The following is a 17,868-nucleotide window of genomic DNA, read 5'->3' as shown; positions in this document are numbered from 1 at the left end:
GTACACTAGTACACGCACACATTTTTATAAATCTAGGGATTTTAAGAATCGCTTTTACTCTTTCGTTCAGAAAATAGTACATGAGCTATGTTTGATTTAAATTAGAATTAAAATAATCATTTAATATGTGTTCTATTTTTAAATTGTACATTTTATTTTCTTCTTCAGTATATATTTAGTAAAATTTACGTCGATAGATATGGGACATCAATGAGGTGAAAACCCTTTATTAGGTCAATAAGCTTTTCAAACATCTCAATTTCCAGCACGTGTAAATTAATAAATCAACCATTTCCATTTTTTCTATAACTTATATCAGGCCAAAGTGTATATAACTGCATATCATTCTACGTATATAACACATTTGATTTATTAGCAAGTGCGGGATGGGGACTGTCACCGAGCCTCTGTAGCTGACCCATGCTTATACAATAACTATGCAAATTATTCTGATATCGCCCCCAAATTGCCCCCGCTAAATTGAATTCGTAACTCTGATTAAAACCTTTTGAAATGTCGATTCTGTAAAAACAAAAACTGATAGAGGATTTGAATGAATTCAATTTATTAATCCGACTTTATTTTGATTCAATTAATATTAAGGATTTTTCCAAGCAATGAATAGCGATAATTTTTCATAAATATTCAATTAAGTTCAGCGGTAAAGCTTTTAGGATTTCTGTGCATCTCACGAACCAAATAAAATATTATCTAAAGATAATAAGAATTAACCACTAGCTGATCCCATTCCGTAAATGGAGGATATTTAAAAAAATAGGAGGACCCTTACTTAAAAGAGTCCGATTTTAATTTTTATCTTTCTATATCTTGCGAATACATCATATCGTAACTGCAAACTGAATGCAATTGAAACTCGATGATTTAATTTGCATTCACAAGACAATTTTGATAGTGAAATTTAGCATAGATCTCATGGGAGAAGTAATGAATATTAACATTGGATTGGTTAGTCTAAAATAATTAGTACCGAACAAGTCTAAAACAAGTCTAAAGACTTGTTGGGTACTAATAATTTTGGACTAAATTATTTTGACTTTGAAAGGCCTGTATTTTAAGGAATAGTTTAATGAAATGTGTTTGTTACTTATTGTTCGGTATAAACGTTGAAGTAAGTATACTTATACTAAAAGGATTAATATCATTCAGATTGTTGTAGCGAGTTGCTATAAAAACAATAGAAATCGATATTAACATAATATTTAGAATGTTCAATATCATCTGTCAAATGAAAATGTGCTGCTCTATATATTTTCAATATTTAAATCCTGTAAATATGTGATTTTATATATAAGATCTCCTTATTATTTAAGCAATGAAATTGATTGAAATAATTGGCACGTATTTACATGCAAAAAATCATTTTAGTTTAGACAAAGATACAATAGTAGAATGTAAATATACGCAAAATATAGCTTTAACTAAATACAAATACACAAAGTACAGTACTTATAGGATTATGTGCGAAGCTCTCAATATCGTCGCATTATTTAGTTGGATCTCACAACTTCGTTGCGCCATATTGTATTATAAAAACTTCGAAACGTGTGCACGTCCCACACGAAATTATTGCTTTTGCTATGTGTGCAAGAACTGGGGTCTTGGGGTGTCGAATAAAAACCATCTAAAGGTTCTAAATTATATTTGACAATAATTATATGAGTCGTACAAAATAAAGGAAGACAATAGCACGCTTATTGGAGGCGTGTGTCACGTACGACGCTCGAAGTAGAAGAGGGCGAGGCATCGGCTCTGAGGTGGGGCGCGGGGACGGCGCTCGTTCGGGAAACCGGTTTCTTGATGCCGTCCCTGTGTCGCTGTCGCTAGGCGGATGCCTAGACATACTGGGGGCCGTTGGAGACGTCAGGCTCCAAGACCGTCTCTGCGTCGTCCAGCAAAGGGCAGAGGTACTTCACACCTCGCCTGTAGGAGCCGGAGGTGGTGGCAACTTCGGCCACTCGGGAAATCCCATCAGCTCCAGGGAAAAGCTTTGTTACGCGTGCGAGCCTCCAGTTTAAGGGAGGAACATTGTCCTCCTTCACCAACACCAGGTCGCCTTGCTGCAGGCATCTTCCAGGAAGACGCCACTTTGTCCGCTGCTGCAGCTCGGCGATGTACTCGAGGTGCCAGCGGCGCCAGAAATGCTGCCTCAATGCTTCGAGTCTCTGAAACCTATCTAAACGGTTCGGGGTTATGTCCGCTAGGCTCGGCGATGGCAGTGAAGTCAGCGCACGACCGATGAGGAAGTGACCTGGAGTCAAGGGTTGAAAATCATTTGGAGAGGAAGATAAAGGACATAAAGGTCGGCTGTTCAGGATGGCCTCTACTTGACTGAACAAAGACGCTAACTCTTCAAATGTCAAATGCGCATTCCCTAAAATTCTTTTTAAATGAAACTTTGCGCATCGTACTCCTGATTCGACCAGGCCGGAGAAATGTGGAGAGAAAGCCGGTTGGAATTCAAACTTAATCCCCTCGTTTGAAGCAAAGTCTGAAATTGAACTTGATCTTATAATATCGTTAAGCTCTCGGGCCGCTCCGACAAAGTTTCGGCCGTTATCACAAACTATCTCGCGAGGCTTACCTCTGCGAGAGATAAAACGGCGCAAGGCTAAAATGAAAGAATCCGTAGATTGTGAGCTTACAGCTTCCAAGTGTATGCACTTATAACGCGTGCATACAAAAACAACTAAATAGCATTTCGTTATTTTACATCCCCTTCCATGCCTATCAGTAATAAAAAATGGCCCGGCTAAGTCAACGCAAACACTAATGAATGGGAAGTCCGGCGTGACGCGTTTGGAGGGGAGATTCCCCATGAGAGGTATAGAAGTCCTGCCCGCGACGCGGCGGCACCTCACACACTGCTGCGACACGGTGCGAGCCAGGTCGCGCCCACGCACTGCCCACACGAACTCCCGGATAGACCCTAATAGCAGCTGAGGAGCAGCATGTAGTAAACGCACGTGCTCTTGCTGAAACAGCAGCTTAGTTAGCCGGTGTTTGGCATGGAGAAGAATGGGATGACACTTATCAAAGGTGTAGAAAGATGAACTCAAGCGACCACCAACCCTTATAAGATCATCGTCCTTATCATAAAAGGGATTCAAGGACAAAATTGTAGACTTAGGACTCAATGATTGGGTGTCGCGAAGAATTTTCAATTCCTTGGGGAAACTATCATGCTGTGCCAGCCTACACAAGTGTTTAAAGGACGCGTCAAGTTCCTCAGGCTGTAGAACACCGCTATGTTTATTATTTGGATGTCGACAGTTATGAATAAAGCGTAATAAATATGCGAACGCGCGCTGTAGTCTCGTTAGTTTTGAATATCTGTCGAAATCAATAAAGTTATTTACGGTCTCCCCAGGGTTGTTTATAACGGCAACATTAACCTTTAATTCAGGTAAGTTGCTACTAATATTCGCTGCAAATTGCGGCCAGTTGCATCGAGGCTCACGTAAAAAGGACGGTCCGTTCCACCACAAATCAAGATCAGTTAGCCTACAAGCTTCAACACCGCGCGATGCGTAATCAGCCGGGTTCATCGACGTGGGCACGTGACGCCATTCACTGCCTTCAGTAAGTTCTAAAATACTAGCAACGCGATTTGAAACAAATGTTTTCAATTTGCTATAACAGGTTTTTAACCACCCTAAAACAATGGACGAATCGGTCCAGTAGACTACTTGAGATATCTGGCAACGGAGCGTTCTACGAACAGCCGAGGCGAGTTGAGATCCTAATAGTGCACCGGCCAGTTCTAAACGGGGGATAGTAGTAGGGCCTCCCGCGCCTACCTTTACCGGGGCCACTCGCGCCTTTCCGCTTAGAAGCTGTACGACAACATCACCCGCTTCATTCATAGATTTCAAATAAATGCACGCGGCGTAAGCCGACGCGCTACTATCACAAAAACAATGCATCTCAATATAAGTAGGCGATTCGCATAAAACATGACGGGGGATTTGTAGTGAAGTTAAATAAGTTAAACCATTAACAAAGTTTATCCAGGAAGTCTGGATATCTAAGGGCACGTTTTCGTCCCATTCAATTTTTGCAACCCATAATTTTTGAATTAATATTTTTGGTATTATGGTTAGTAAACACAACATACCTAAAGGGTCAAATATCTTACACGAGTCGGATAAAATTGACCTTTTAGTGAGATTCTCGACCCTGACCGCGTACTCAGTGGGGAAATGAATAACGTCTAAAAGAGAATCCCAACCTACTCCGAGCGTGTGCGATGACGAGCTAATTATTAGGCTGCCTTCAGCCTGCGCACTTTGTGAATCACATAAAACATTAGGTGAATTAGACCTAAATTTCCGCAGTGGGAAACAACCCGCGGACAAAGCACTTTCTACGGACTGCTTAATATAACGTAGGTCATCTTCTGTGTCTGAGCCTGTCAACAAATCATCGACAAGAAAATCATTTTGAATTATATTTTTAATTCTGTCGTCGCTGCATTCCTCGCCCAATTGCCATAAGCAGCGCGTGCTCAAAAAACTAGCGCTCGAAAAGCCGTAAGTGACCGTGTTAAGTCTTAATGTTTTTAAAGGCTCATTTTCATGACAACGCCAAAGAATTAATTGCAAATCACGGTCACACTCCTGTACCATAATCTGGCGATACATTTTTTCTACGTCGCCAGTCAGCACAAATTTATATAAGCGAAATCTAATTAGAATATTAAATAGTGAGTCCTGAATTGTAGGCCCGACCATCTGCAAATCATTCATTGAATATCCAGATGTGGTCGGAGCACTCCCATTAAATACCACTCTTATTTTTGTTGATTCACTATTGGGCTTGAGCACCGCATGATGGGGCACAAAATAAGAAATATCTGGAATGGCGGTCTCAGACTCAGACATATGACCTAAGTATGAGTACTCATTAATAAATTCTATATAAAGCTTCTTTAACTCGGGATTATTCTTAAATCGCCTTTCTAACGCAAAGAAACGATTTTTAGCACGCCTAAATGAATTGCCCAAGCAACTTGGCTTAGAAATAAGAGGCAGGCGAACATAAAATCTACCAGTTTCATCACGATATGTATATTTTAAAAAATGTTGTTCGCATTCAGATTCTATATCTGAATAAGGTTGAATAGGCTGTGGAATTTGCTCCAATTGCCAAAATTTAGTTAGCGAGTCGTTCAAACTATCAAGAGTGCACAGTGTATTGCATTGCAAAAATGAATTAAGTAAAATGTCGCTTGACCTTGAAGGGGCGCTAACTGGCCCGGCAATTACCCAACCTAACTTCGACTTGCGCATAACCGGCATGCCCTGGCCTAACGTAATCTGCTCGGATCCGATTAAATTCCAAAAAATGTCAGCGCCGATTAAAATATCAATTGGACCGGGCTGATTAAAATTGGGATCTGCGAGTTTGATGTTACACGGCAAATTTAAATGAGACACGTCTAAGTATTTATGCGGCAAATTACCCGAAATATTAGGCAAAACTAAACACGATATATCAAAATTGATATTATTGTCATGTATAGACCTAATTTGCAAGGCGCAACGTTCAGGAGTTTTAAACAATGAAATATCACCTACTCCTCTCAAATTAACGAAATTGTGTTGCGGCGTTAATTGCAATCTATGTTTTAATTCATCAGTTATTAATGACGTCATACTACCGGAGTCTAACATCGCCCGTGCTGTCACGTGGTCGTTGCTAACGGGATTGTAAACATCAATGAGCGCTGTACATAACAACACCTGAGTTGAATGGGAGACGGCCATATGATTGGACGCGACTCCGGACTCGCTTTGCGTGGGCGTAGGCGAGTCCATAGTTTGTGTATTTACAGCCTGAGTAACTTCCCTATGTAATAAAGTGTTATGGCGCTTCTTACAAGTACGACAAGAACGCAATCGGCAACGGTATGTGGTGTGACCTGCTCTGAGACAGTTGAGGCAGAGCTTCAATCGAGCAGCGCCGGCGATTCGATCCTCGACGCTCAAGGACCGGAACGACGAACAGTCGTAAATGCGATGACCGCCGTTGCAGAAGACACACGAAGCCGATGGGAGAGAAGAAGCACCGGGAGCGGCTGAAATTGTGAAGGTTTTCATGTTTACGGACTTGTCTGACTTGTTGTGAGAAACAAAGTGTTCCCGCTTACTATTGTTATTATTAAACGATTTATCTAATTTATTACGTTGTACTGATTCTAAAACGTCAGCACGTCCCTTTAAAAATTTATTAAAATCAAATAATGACGGCATTTTATCATCGTTGAAAGAAGTATTTTTAAATTCTTCCCATTTCAAATTAGAATTATTGTCGAGCTTAGCCGAAACCATATGTATAATTAAAGTGTCCCAGTGATCAGTGGGCTGCCCCAATGTATTTAAGGCACGCAAATTTTTAGACACATGATCAACTAGGTAACGCAAAGATTTCGCCGACTCTCGGCCTATAGATTGTAAATTAAACAAAGAATTTAAATGGTTAAAAATTAATTGTCTTTTGTTGTTATATCTCTCGCAAAGGAGACGCCAAGCTACGATGTAATTGCAATCGGTTACCTCTAAATTGCTTATAACTTGAGCTGCTTCACCTTCTAGGTACGAGTTCAAATAATGAAATTTATGAATGGACTTTATGCGCTCGTTATTATGTATTAGCGATTCAAAGGTATCGCGAAACTCAAGCCATTTGTAATATGAGCCATCAAAATTTCCTATATTTATCAAAGGTAATCTAAAATTTATTTCGTTACTTTGATGACCGCAATGAGCTTGATTTTCGGACTTTACACTTGCTAGTTCACAGTTATTCTTATCAAGTAACTTTTGAGCACTAGCTATTAGAGAAATAAAATCTTGTTCAATTTCATCCCTTACATCAATTTCGGCTTCCATGGAGGTTGGATTCTCAATTTCGATGCGCGTTTGCACATCGTCGAACTGGGTGAACAAAGCACGAAAGCGCTCCAACCTCAATGAAAGTTCATCCATTTCTTGCGAAGAAATATCATCGCTATTGTAAAGATTATTGATATAATTCTTAAATTTAGTTAAACGTCCTTTAATGGAGGATCTAGTATTTACGTAAGAAGTCATATTTGGAACAAAAAATATATTAATTATAAATCGACAAGAAATGGAAGAAGGATTAAATTTAAATTAAGAAAAAATAATATTGTAAAAGAAATACGTAAATTAATCCGGCTTATAATCCCATTCACTCGGCGGTGGCGCAGGGCGTGTGCGTAGTAACAGCTGGCGGCAGATAACGGGACTCGAGCTGAGTCACGCGGTCCGACACTGGCAAGCAAAGCGAAGCGTAGTTATCTAATGCAATGAAATATTAAGCAGGGATTTATAATTTTTAGCTATAAATTGATGGGATGAGTGCAAGTTTATTCAATAATTAAATGAAATGAGTATAATTAATGCCCTTTAGGAAATAAAATAATAATGAAATATAGGCAAGCAGCTTTAGCTTTTAATTTAATAGTGCAAAAAATATTGCGAATAGCTCAGTAAGCTTGTATGGCTTGAAGCTAATTAATTTAATGTAAAGAAACTCCTCCAAAATAATAAAATAAAGAATTTATGCAGATATATGCGAGCGGATCGATCGGCAATTTAGATAATTTCAAAGGAATTAGATATGGAAAGAAAAAGGAAAAAAGGAGTGGTTCACTTCCCTGCTGGAACGTGGCTGCGGCACCTGGCGGCGTCGGCGGGTCGGCGGGTCGGCGGCCGCTCCTGAGTCCTGACTCTTGAGTGACGTGGCGGGCTTCAACGAAGCGACTGGGACGGCACGGCTAGTAATTGCTGCCTGAAGTCTTCGGTCTTCCAAATCGGTCTTCTAAATACGTAGTAGAAGTTCGAGGGCGTGGCAATCTGTGACCTTCGTCCGTCCTTCTGTGTTCCTTGCGTCAATCACGTCGGGGTCACCATGTGCAAGAACTGGGGTCTTGGGGTGTCGAATAAAAACCATCTAAAGGTTCTAAATTATATTTGACAATAATTATATGAGTCGTACAAAATAAAGGAAGACAATAGCACGCTTATTGGAGGCGTGTGTCACGTACGACGCTCGAAGTAGAAGAGGGCGAGGCATCGGCTCTGAGGTGGGGCGCGGGGACGGCGCTCGTTCGGGAAACCGGTTTCTTGATGCCGTCCCTGTGTCGCTGTCGCTAGGCGGATGCCTAGACACTATGTTATGTAGAGACACTTGGATTTCATACAAATTGACGAGCTTTCTCCAGCTAGTTTAATATGCGGTCTGTGGTTATATGTATGATAGATTGCCTGTTCACATTTTATGATTTATTTACTAGATATGCCGATATTTCACACAACTTTTAATAGTAAGTAGCTGTCAGATTTTTTACATCCTACTTTCTAAACACCTAAATTTGTAAGAATGTTTACAGTTTAGGTGATTCCTCTTCCACGCCAAATATATTAAACAGATTTTAATGTTACTGATGAAATGGTAAAATCTACTATCAATAAGTACTAAAATCACCAAATAAGTCACATCTGTTTTATTAGGTAAAAGTTTTGCTATTAGTGATTTATTATTAAAAATAAATTAAATATCCATCAGAAGTGACGGGCTAATTTTCAATAAAGCTGAGTATGTATTGCAATGCCCTTGCTTAGGGCGATGTCGATCAGACACGCTTCACCCTCTATTAATCCGTAAAGTATCGGCAGTCGTAACTGGTCAACAAATTTTAAAGTTTTATAAAACTAAATATAATTTTTTTTTATATTGATCTGCATTACACATGTGAATAACATAATTAGATGGGTATACAAATTACAGTTAAATTTAAGATTAGCAACTAAATCTTGCAATAAATTCTAATGTGCAAACAAAAGCTCATAACCTATGTTAATTTTAATTTACTTCTATTTATTAAGCTTTACTACTCACAAACAAGATTATACATATGAGTTGTGGCCACTACTATTACGGTAAATCTTGCAATTATTAGAAACACAAGTTCTAAATAGGAAGTGATAGGATGTAAAAACAATTGTTAAAATCAGTTTTAACAATTGTTTTTTATCAGTAAAATAAGGAATCATTATAGAGAATGAGAAATTATAGTATATGTTTTTTATAAATTTTACTCTATTTCTGATACATACTTGGAATAAATTGTATTGAAATAAACAAAATATATTTTTTTTTTATATAAAGCAAATATTAACTTATTTTGTTGTCTGCACGTGTTGGCAGTGAGTATCGCGTCCGCTTCACACAATGCGATCAACATACGATCACACTAATGCTGTTTTGATTAAAATGCATCGGACATGACGTTTTCAATTGTAAATGTTACTTTTTATAATTGTATTTTATGGAATGTATTAACTACTGTTAGCTTTCGTACAAAAACGTTTGTAAAAATATATTTTATTTGTTTATTTGATAATTTTATATTCAATTTTTTTTTAACTTAATTTATAAACGAGCTGTGTCTATCTACTGCTGATTAAGAACAAACATAAAATTATTATCGAGATTTGTCATAAACAAAAAAAAAGCAGTTTGAAACCATTAATAAGAACTCTACACTTTATGCGAACCAACACCCTGATGAACACGGTGTTCGTTAACCGAACTTAAATTATTTTAACTACCAACTTAAATACTTAAACTACCTTTTAAAAGTGGTAATAGTACTCTAGTCATAAACATTTCCTCCAGTAAGTAGAACCAATACCACAGAATATATAATAGTACTACCAATACCTAAATTACGGAAAAGGATGTCAGGTTTCACAATAATTTTGTGGTAACAAAGAAAATAAATGTATCGTCCATAATAAGGTATCTGCCACTCAAAAAATACCCCAATCTAACATCTGATAAACCGCTTCTTTATAATCCGAATAATAACATACCTATACAATACATAAAAATAATTACACGCTGAGTGGTTCAGTCCATATGATTGTTTTCCGTTTCTAATTGTTTTACCGGATGAGTTGGTCTTATAATGGCTTCATATTTTGTATATTGATTTCGATTTTGATGTTTACTCTTATGGAAAGCAATAAAATTTAAACCAATACTTCGTGTGATTTTTAGCCAGACAGATTTATGTTATAGCCGTTAGCAATCAACGTGTGAAATTGGTGTATTTGTTGACAATAGTTAAACAATTATACTATACTAGCTTAGCGCCCGCGGCTTCGCCCGCTTTGTCTAAGACCTAATAAATTATATACTAAAACCTTTCTCTTGAATCACTCTATCTATTAAAAAAAAACCGCATCAAAATCCGTTGCGTAGTTTCAAAGATTTAAGCGTAGACAGAGAAAGCGACTTTGTTTTATACTATGTAGTGAAGTACCTATGTCGTTTGTTGTTTTTGAAGTAAAACATATTTTGGCGCGTTGAGAGTAAATTTCAAGGACGCGTCATGGCAATACCGTCACGTCATGGAGGAAGGCGACGATTTTGGTATATTTGAATCTTGCCAAAGAAGTTTCACTTCTGACACGTGTGCTGAGCACACACGCTCCTTTTTATTTAAAGACATACAGTTAAAGAATTGAGTACATACATGTCATATTCGAGTGATATAGGTGTAGTGTGCATAAAAAATAGAAAAAGTATAAGGACACATGTTCCGCCTACATTATTTGAATATTTAATAGATTCACTACAAGGACACCTACATATTATTTTCATATTTGTAAATCCGTAGAAAGATGGATATTTTAATCATGCTAAGAGGGGATTATTGTTTGGCAGTTGGTTTGAACAGACGTCTAAAATGTTGTACACCTAGCCAATCAAGTTGAAATATTTATTTAAAAATGAGTGATAAAGAAATTATAATTAATGAAGTACTATGTTATATTTGTAATCGAATAGATGTTATTGATGAACAAGCAATAACTCAAATATGTACGTCGAGTTTTTCGGAAAAAGAAATAGAAAGTGCGAAGGCGGTTATTTGTGAGAATTTGGGAACAAGAATCACTACAAGAAAGGGCGAAACAAGGTCAGTCAAAAATGTCCAGGACATTATTAAAATTTTAAAAGACACCGAACCCGATAACTTACCGATTTTTGTAGCAAAAGATTTACACAAAATTCCGCCAGTAACGTTCGATCACTTAGATGTCACCAAAATTTTAAAAGAGCTAACTTCCCTAAGATCGGAAGTTACGTTTATGAAAATGAACATGGTTGTAAAAAATGAAATATCTAAAATTCAAAACGATATGGTCACAATAAAAACTGAAATCTTTAATCAACGCAAACCTTTGTGCAGTACTGTACAACAATCATATGATTCGTTAAAAAATGTACAGAATACTGAAGGTAGTTCGAAGGAAGTAATTTCACCGTTACCTGCATCGGAAATAATAAAATCGACTCAGTCTGATGTACGTATGAATGAACCGGCACGAAGGAGGCGTGGCTTAGTGGATGCTAACATAAAGGCCAGTGCACACAGTTACTCGTATCGTTATGCGGTGACCATTCCGGAAGAAAATATAAATAAGCAAAAATCTAAAAATCTAGTAGATGCCGATGGCTTTCAATTTGTCACAAAAAGAAAAAATTATTTAAAAAATCGAAATATGAGAGGGAAGGGGGACGCTGACGACTTATTGCCGGCAGTACCGAGTACATCTGCACTGTATATATCGCGGGTACGCTCGGATATTTCAGCCGATAAACTACAAGAATACATAAAAAAGAAAGGCGAAAATATTATAAAAATTGAGCACCTGAAGTCGTATAAGAATCAAACAAGTTTTAATACGTTTGTTGTTACTATAGAAGCGCAGAAATTAAATGTATTTCTAAATGAGGATTTTTGGCCTCCTGGCATTGTGTACAGAAAATATATATATAAAAGATATAATAAATTGCCCAATAATGCTAGTGAAAATGATAATCGTGATATAAATAATTAATATGGCTGTAACTTTAAAACTATCATCTTTTAATTGTAAATCGGCAAAAAGATCTGCTGAGCACATTCGTGAATTGTGTTATAGTTCCGATATAATTGCACTTCAGGAAACTTGGCTTTTGCCAAGTGATATTGGATTGTTAAGTCAGATCCATGAGGACTTCTCATTCCATGGAATTTCAGCCGTTGATATGTCCGCGGGTATTTTGCGTGGCAGACCTTATGGTGGTGTGGCTTTGCTGTGGCGAAAGAATCTATTTCAGCAGACTAAAATAATTGATGTGGTAGATGACAACTCTCGCATAGTGGCAATAGAATTTCATCTGCAAAACATATCATTTATCGTGATGAGTGTGTACATGCCTTGTGACTGTAGCGATAACTTGCCGGAGTTTACGAGTACATTAAGTGCGATGAATGCTATCGTCGAGAATAGTTGTGTACAATTAGTGTATATGTTAGGGGATTATAATGCGCACCCCGATGCATTGTTTGGGCATGAACTTTTGGCTTTTTGTGAGGAGATTGACTGGCGATGCTCGGATATAGAAATGTTAGATAGTCAATCATCCTACACGTTCGTAAGTGAGGCGCACGGAACTTTGAGGTGGCTAGACCATTGCGTGTGTACTAGGCTCGCCTCAAATACCATTGAAAAGTGTAGTATTCTTTACGACGTAACATGGTCAGATCATTATCCCTTGTTAATATTTTGTAAATTTGACGTGAGTATTCCACCAAAGGTTATAGGGTCAAGTAAGGATATAGAATGTAATAAGATAGTTTGGGGTAATAGAACGTTAAAACAAATTGAAGTATATAGTAAATATTGTGAAAGTAAATTTAAAACCATAAACCTGCATTTAAAATGTCAAAGCCACAACTCACATTGTTTCATAAAAGATCATTCTGACTATTTAGTATCTATGTATAATAATATTATCAACATTTTGAAGGAAGGCGCGGCTTATAGTTATATAAACAATAAGGTTATTAATAAAAAACGTATCCTAGGGTGGAATGATCACGTCAAAGAGTTACACAAAAAGGCTAGAATATATTTTAAGATGTGGATTTCATGTAGTAAGCCTCGTTGTGGTTCAGTGTACGAACAAATGCGATCTTCGCGAAATAGATTTAGAGCAGCTTTAAAAAAGTGTCAAAAAAATGAAGAACAGGTCAAGTTTGATTTATTAGCTAAACATCACAGTAATCAAAATTTTGTTAAATTTTGGCAAATTACAAATACGTGCCATCAGAATAGGGTTGTTTCTAGTACAATAGGATGTGAGAGTGATTGCACAAAAATTGCAAATAGTTTTAAAGACCATTTTCTGGTACAGCCGCTATTGAACGCCAAAGAATGTGAAACAGAGTGTGGTGACCTGATTGATATAGAAATCACAGAAAAAGATGTAATAAGATCATTTAAACATCTCAAAAGAGGAAAATCATCAGGTCATGATAGTTTGAACATTGAGCACCTGTTATATGCTGGACCGACTTTTGTGAAGCTGTTAAGTTATCTGTTTAGCCATTTTATTAAGCATAGCGTATTGCCGGAATCTTTAATGATGACCACGGTTGTCCCAATTGTAAAAAGTAAGTTGTGTGACCTTTCTGACATGGGTAATTATAGACCGGTATCAGTGGCCACTGTGTTGTCAAAGGTTTTTGAATTTATTTTATTGGGCTACCTAGAGAAGAGTGTTAAAATTAATGATCGTCAATTTGGCTTCAGACAAAATTTATCTACGGATCTTGCGATATTTGCATTAAAGAGTTGTGTTAACTATTATAAATCTAGAAAAACTTCTGTGTATGCGTGTTTTCTAGATTTAAGCAAGGCATATGATAGAGTGGTGTACAATAAGTTATGGGACAAAATGTTTAACGCGGGTGTACCTCATAGTATTATTCGTATCTTGAAATATTGGTATCAGCACCAAAAGAATGTTGTAAAGTGGCAGCGTTCATATTCAGATACATACATATTGAACTGTGGTGTAAGACAGGGCGGACTGACTTCTCCGATCCTATTCAATCTTTATGTCAACGCACTGATCGAGGAGCTGAGTTCAGCCCATGTCGGCTGTCATATCGGCGGGTTTAATGTCAATAACATAAGTTACGCGGACGACATGGTGCTCCTTAGCCCCTCGATCAAGGGTCTTAGAGTACTGGTAGATATATGTCAAAATTTTGCTAGCGAACACGGGTTATTGTACAATGAGAAGAAAAGTAATGTCTTGGTATTTCGCTCAGGAAAGGGTCCCGATAACATCCCACCTATTTATTTGAACGGAACGAAACTAGCAATTGTAGAAAATTTTAAATATCTAGGTCACTTTGTCACCAGTACTCTAAGCGACGAAGCTGACATAGAGAGAGAAAGGCGAGGTTTAGCTGTACGATCTAACATGATTATAAGAAGATTTAAGCAGTGCAGTAAAAATGTTAAAAAGCTTCTTTTTACCTCGTATTGTCAGTCTTTTTATTCGAGCAACCTCTGGGTTAATTATACGCGTAGGACCATAAACATTCTAAGAGTTCAATATAACAACGCATTTAGGATGTTTATGGGTCTGCCGCGTTACTGTAGTGCCTCCTTGATGTTTACATTATATAGGGTAAATGACTTTTATGCGATAATGAGAAAAAAGATTTTTTCTATTAGAGATCGGATAAGTAAAAGTACAAATATTGTTTTAAAGGTATTAAACTATTTGGATAATGTTATTAGCAAACATTGGCTTTGTAAATTAGGCTGTAGGAATAAATGTATGTAATTAATAGATAATTGTTATTTGTAATACTAACACTAGGTTATGATGTTACTAATACTATATGGGCTATGTGGCCTGAAATAAATGAATTTTATTTATTATTATTTAAGAGGTATTTGTTCACATCAAAAGTAGAGTGAATTGAAATCTTGATTCTGTATCATTGGATAGGTATATTATAACAAGCAAATAGTATTTAAAAGCATCACATATAATATATTTTCCGTACAAAAGATCATACATGTAATGAAACTTGAATCTATGCGAAATATAAGAACTGTTATAAATAATTAAATACACAGCCTTAATTAAATTATACCTTCAGTAGGTTTGATTCATTGCTGCATATTCTGAAATTACATATTATTTCACGTAGCCTTATTCAAGTTCCCTTTACAGTGTTAATGCATGGGAGTGAAAAATGAATAACGAAACGTGTAAAGACATCTGTTCGCAATACAGGAGCATGGAAAGAGCGAAATTTAATATTAAATTAAGGTGTTAGGTGGAAATCGAGAAAGGAACGCCGGTAGACATAAATCCTTGTGATATATGAGCCTCGGATCGAGCGTGTTGACATTTTTGAGGCAACATTTTTAGGTTTTCGCTGCTTGGCTGTGTTATTGTTGTAAAAGATTGCTTGGCGTTACAAGCGTGAGCGATGGCCAAATATTTTAGAGCAACATCGCAAAAAATAAATGAAATTTATAAGAAAGGTACGGTAATGTTTTGTGCAACAGGTTGTCCAAACCCATCAACAAAATGTGATTTAAAATTGTATTTTCATTGTATCGAAGCATCAATTATTAAAAAATCAGGCAACAAATTTAAAAACAGAAAAGCACGTTTGCTTCAAAATGCCTGTAGATTGTGCCCCATTCTCGACGTTCATAACAATTTATCGAAATTGGTTGCGGAGTTTATATCCATGAAAATTTAATAGGCCAGAAGAGGAAGATAGCATTTAAAAATTAAGTGTGGATGATGATGAAAATACACAAAATAGATGGATTTTTATAATAATTGTGATAAACTGTAATAATATAATATTTTACAAGAAATTATTAATATGCTTCTGTTGATATTGAAACTAAGATATTCAAGCGTTGCATCAAATGAATGTTTAAAAAAATATTTTTTGCAATAACAGGTAGCTACGATTAATATCGTGTAGTATCACCGATTTTACTATGGAAGGGATAAAATGATTAGTATCTATTTCCTTTTATTTTATAGATAATAATAGTAATTTATATAAACTACAAAGAATAGCCACTCACTAAAGTGAGGGTCGGAAAGAATTTCTGTCTTTTTTTATAATATTTGCTGTTTTCGTAACAACTTCTGGCTCGGCCTAAAACGACCATATAAAGTATCGTTTTAGATAAAACTAATTATGTATTACTAGATTACCGCCCGCGGCTTCGCCCGCATTTTCAAAGGAAAACCCGCATAGTTCCCGTTCCCGTGGGATTTCCGGGATAAAACCTATCCTATGTGTTAATCCAAGTTATCCTCTATATGTGTGCTAAATTTCATTGTAATCGGTTCAGTAGTTTTTACGTGAAAGAGTAACAAACATCCATACATCCATACATCCATACATCCACACATCCACACATCCATACAAACTTTCGCCTTTATAATAGTATTTAGATTAAAGCAATAACCGTAGCTTTACCCGTTTATTTAATAAAATTTGTATAAAATATTAGGTATTTACTTAATAACAATATCGCGAACTCTATCAAATCTATACTAATATTATAAAGCTGAAGAGTTTGTTTGTTTGTTTGTTTGTTTGTTTGAACGCACTAATCTCGGGAACTACTGGTCCGATTTGAAAAATTCTTTCGGTGTTAGATAGCCCATTTATCGAGGAAGGTTATAGGCTATATTTCATCACGCTACGGGCAACAGGAGTGGAGCCACGGGGGTGAAACCGCGCGGAGCAGCTAGTACTAAATAAGAGTATAATATTAAACGCTCTTTATTCCTGTACTTTTCAATTACCATCTCAATATTATTGGATTTTATTTAAAGAATGTAATGACGATTCAAAAGTGCTTCTGGAAGAAGTCTAATTGAATAAATAAATGTTTGAGTTTGAGTTTATTCAAACTATTAACTAAAATAAAGTTACTTAAACACAATATTATTAAAATGAAATTTTCTGATAATTCATACAAAACAGTACGGACTCACGCAGACTCGCGGACTTACGAATTTACATGCTAATATTATTTCGTATAAGCTACCGTTGTTCAATTTTCCACTGCTTTACGCTGGCTCACTAATGTGACCCGACGCCAGCGTGCTTCGTGACATCCAATTCTGAAGCTACTCTTTATTTATTTCGTTTATATTAAACTTCTGTGACTTTCAAAACAGTTTTAAATCATTGTAAGTCGGAATACCTCATTTAATAAAATGCGTTTCCGTGTAATAATTTGAGCTAAATTCTAGAGATGCGGAATGTGATGCCTATTTCTTTATTAATACTTAACTTTATTACTATTTATTCATTAGTTTACAAGCCGTCAGCGTAAACTAATTGCTCTATTGCTAGTTTAGTCGTTATTTTGAAGTTATGTATAAACCATTCTACAGAATTTAGAGGTAAGAATCTTCTACCAATTAGTAAACATGTTTGGCTAAATAAATGTACTACCTACCTACTATTTTTTACCTTATCTACGTTACAAAAGTTGAAACTTTATTATCGTTTGAAAAGTAAATTAATATTCAATGTATATTGTTTTTAATTTTTACGACTGACTTAAACCAGGCCTTGAAATTGGAAACTGTCAACAGTTGGCTTCCGAAAGATAAAATCATGTTTATTTTGAACAGTAAAATGTGAATGGTTATTCGTGGCTTTAAACAAAATAAAGGTGTTAAAATACAGAGCAACTATAAATATACTTCGTGGGTGGTTTTCGACAATCACCTGTGAGCTTTTTAAATTTTTCGTTCTGTAATAATGTAATATTTAACAGAATTCTTTTTGTAGTAATAATAAGGAAGATTTGACAAGATTTTGTTAACCAAGTTAACCTTAGATATTGCGCACTACTATTTTCCTTTGCAACGTTGTAAATTTGAAATACGCTAACATTTACTTAT

At 36.3% G+C, this 17,868-nt stretch overlaps 1 protein-coding gene across 1 annotated transcript; it reads right to left on the bottom strand.

The window, feature by feature from the left end:
* Window positions 1-1,853: 1,853 nt before the first annotated feature.
* Window positions 1,854-5,837, bottom strand: LOC149905178 (uncharacterized). Its single transcript, XM_090106540.1, has one exon. The coding sequence runs from the start codon at window positions 5,835-5,837 to the stop codon at window positions 1,854-1,856; it is 3,984 nt and encodes a 1,327-aa protein (XP_089962666.1).
* Window positions 5,838-17,868: the final 12,031 nt, after the last annotated feature.

Source organism: Colias eurytheme, chromosome 10 (genome assembly GCF_061535395.1).
Source record: "Colias eurytheme isolate Ceu_HAF_F1 chromosome 10, ilColEury1 Martin Lab GWU primary, whole genome shotgun sequence".
In the NCBI taxonomy this organism is placed as follows: Eukaryota; Metazoa; Arthropoda; class Insecta; order Lepidoptera; family Pieridae; genus Colias; species Colias eurytheme.
The sequence above is the reverse complement of the archived record's forward strand: the minus strand, read 5'-3'. Positions and strand labels throughout refer to the sequence as shown.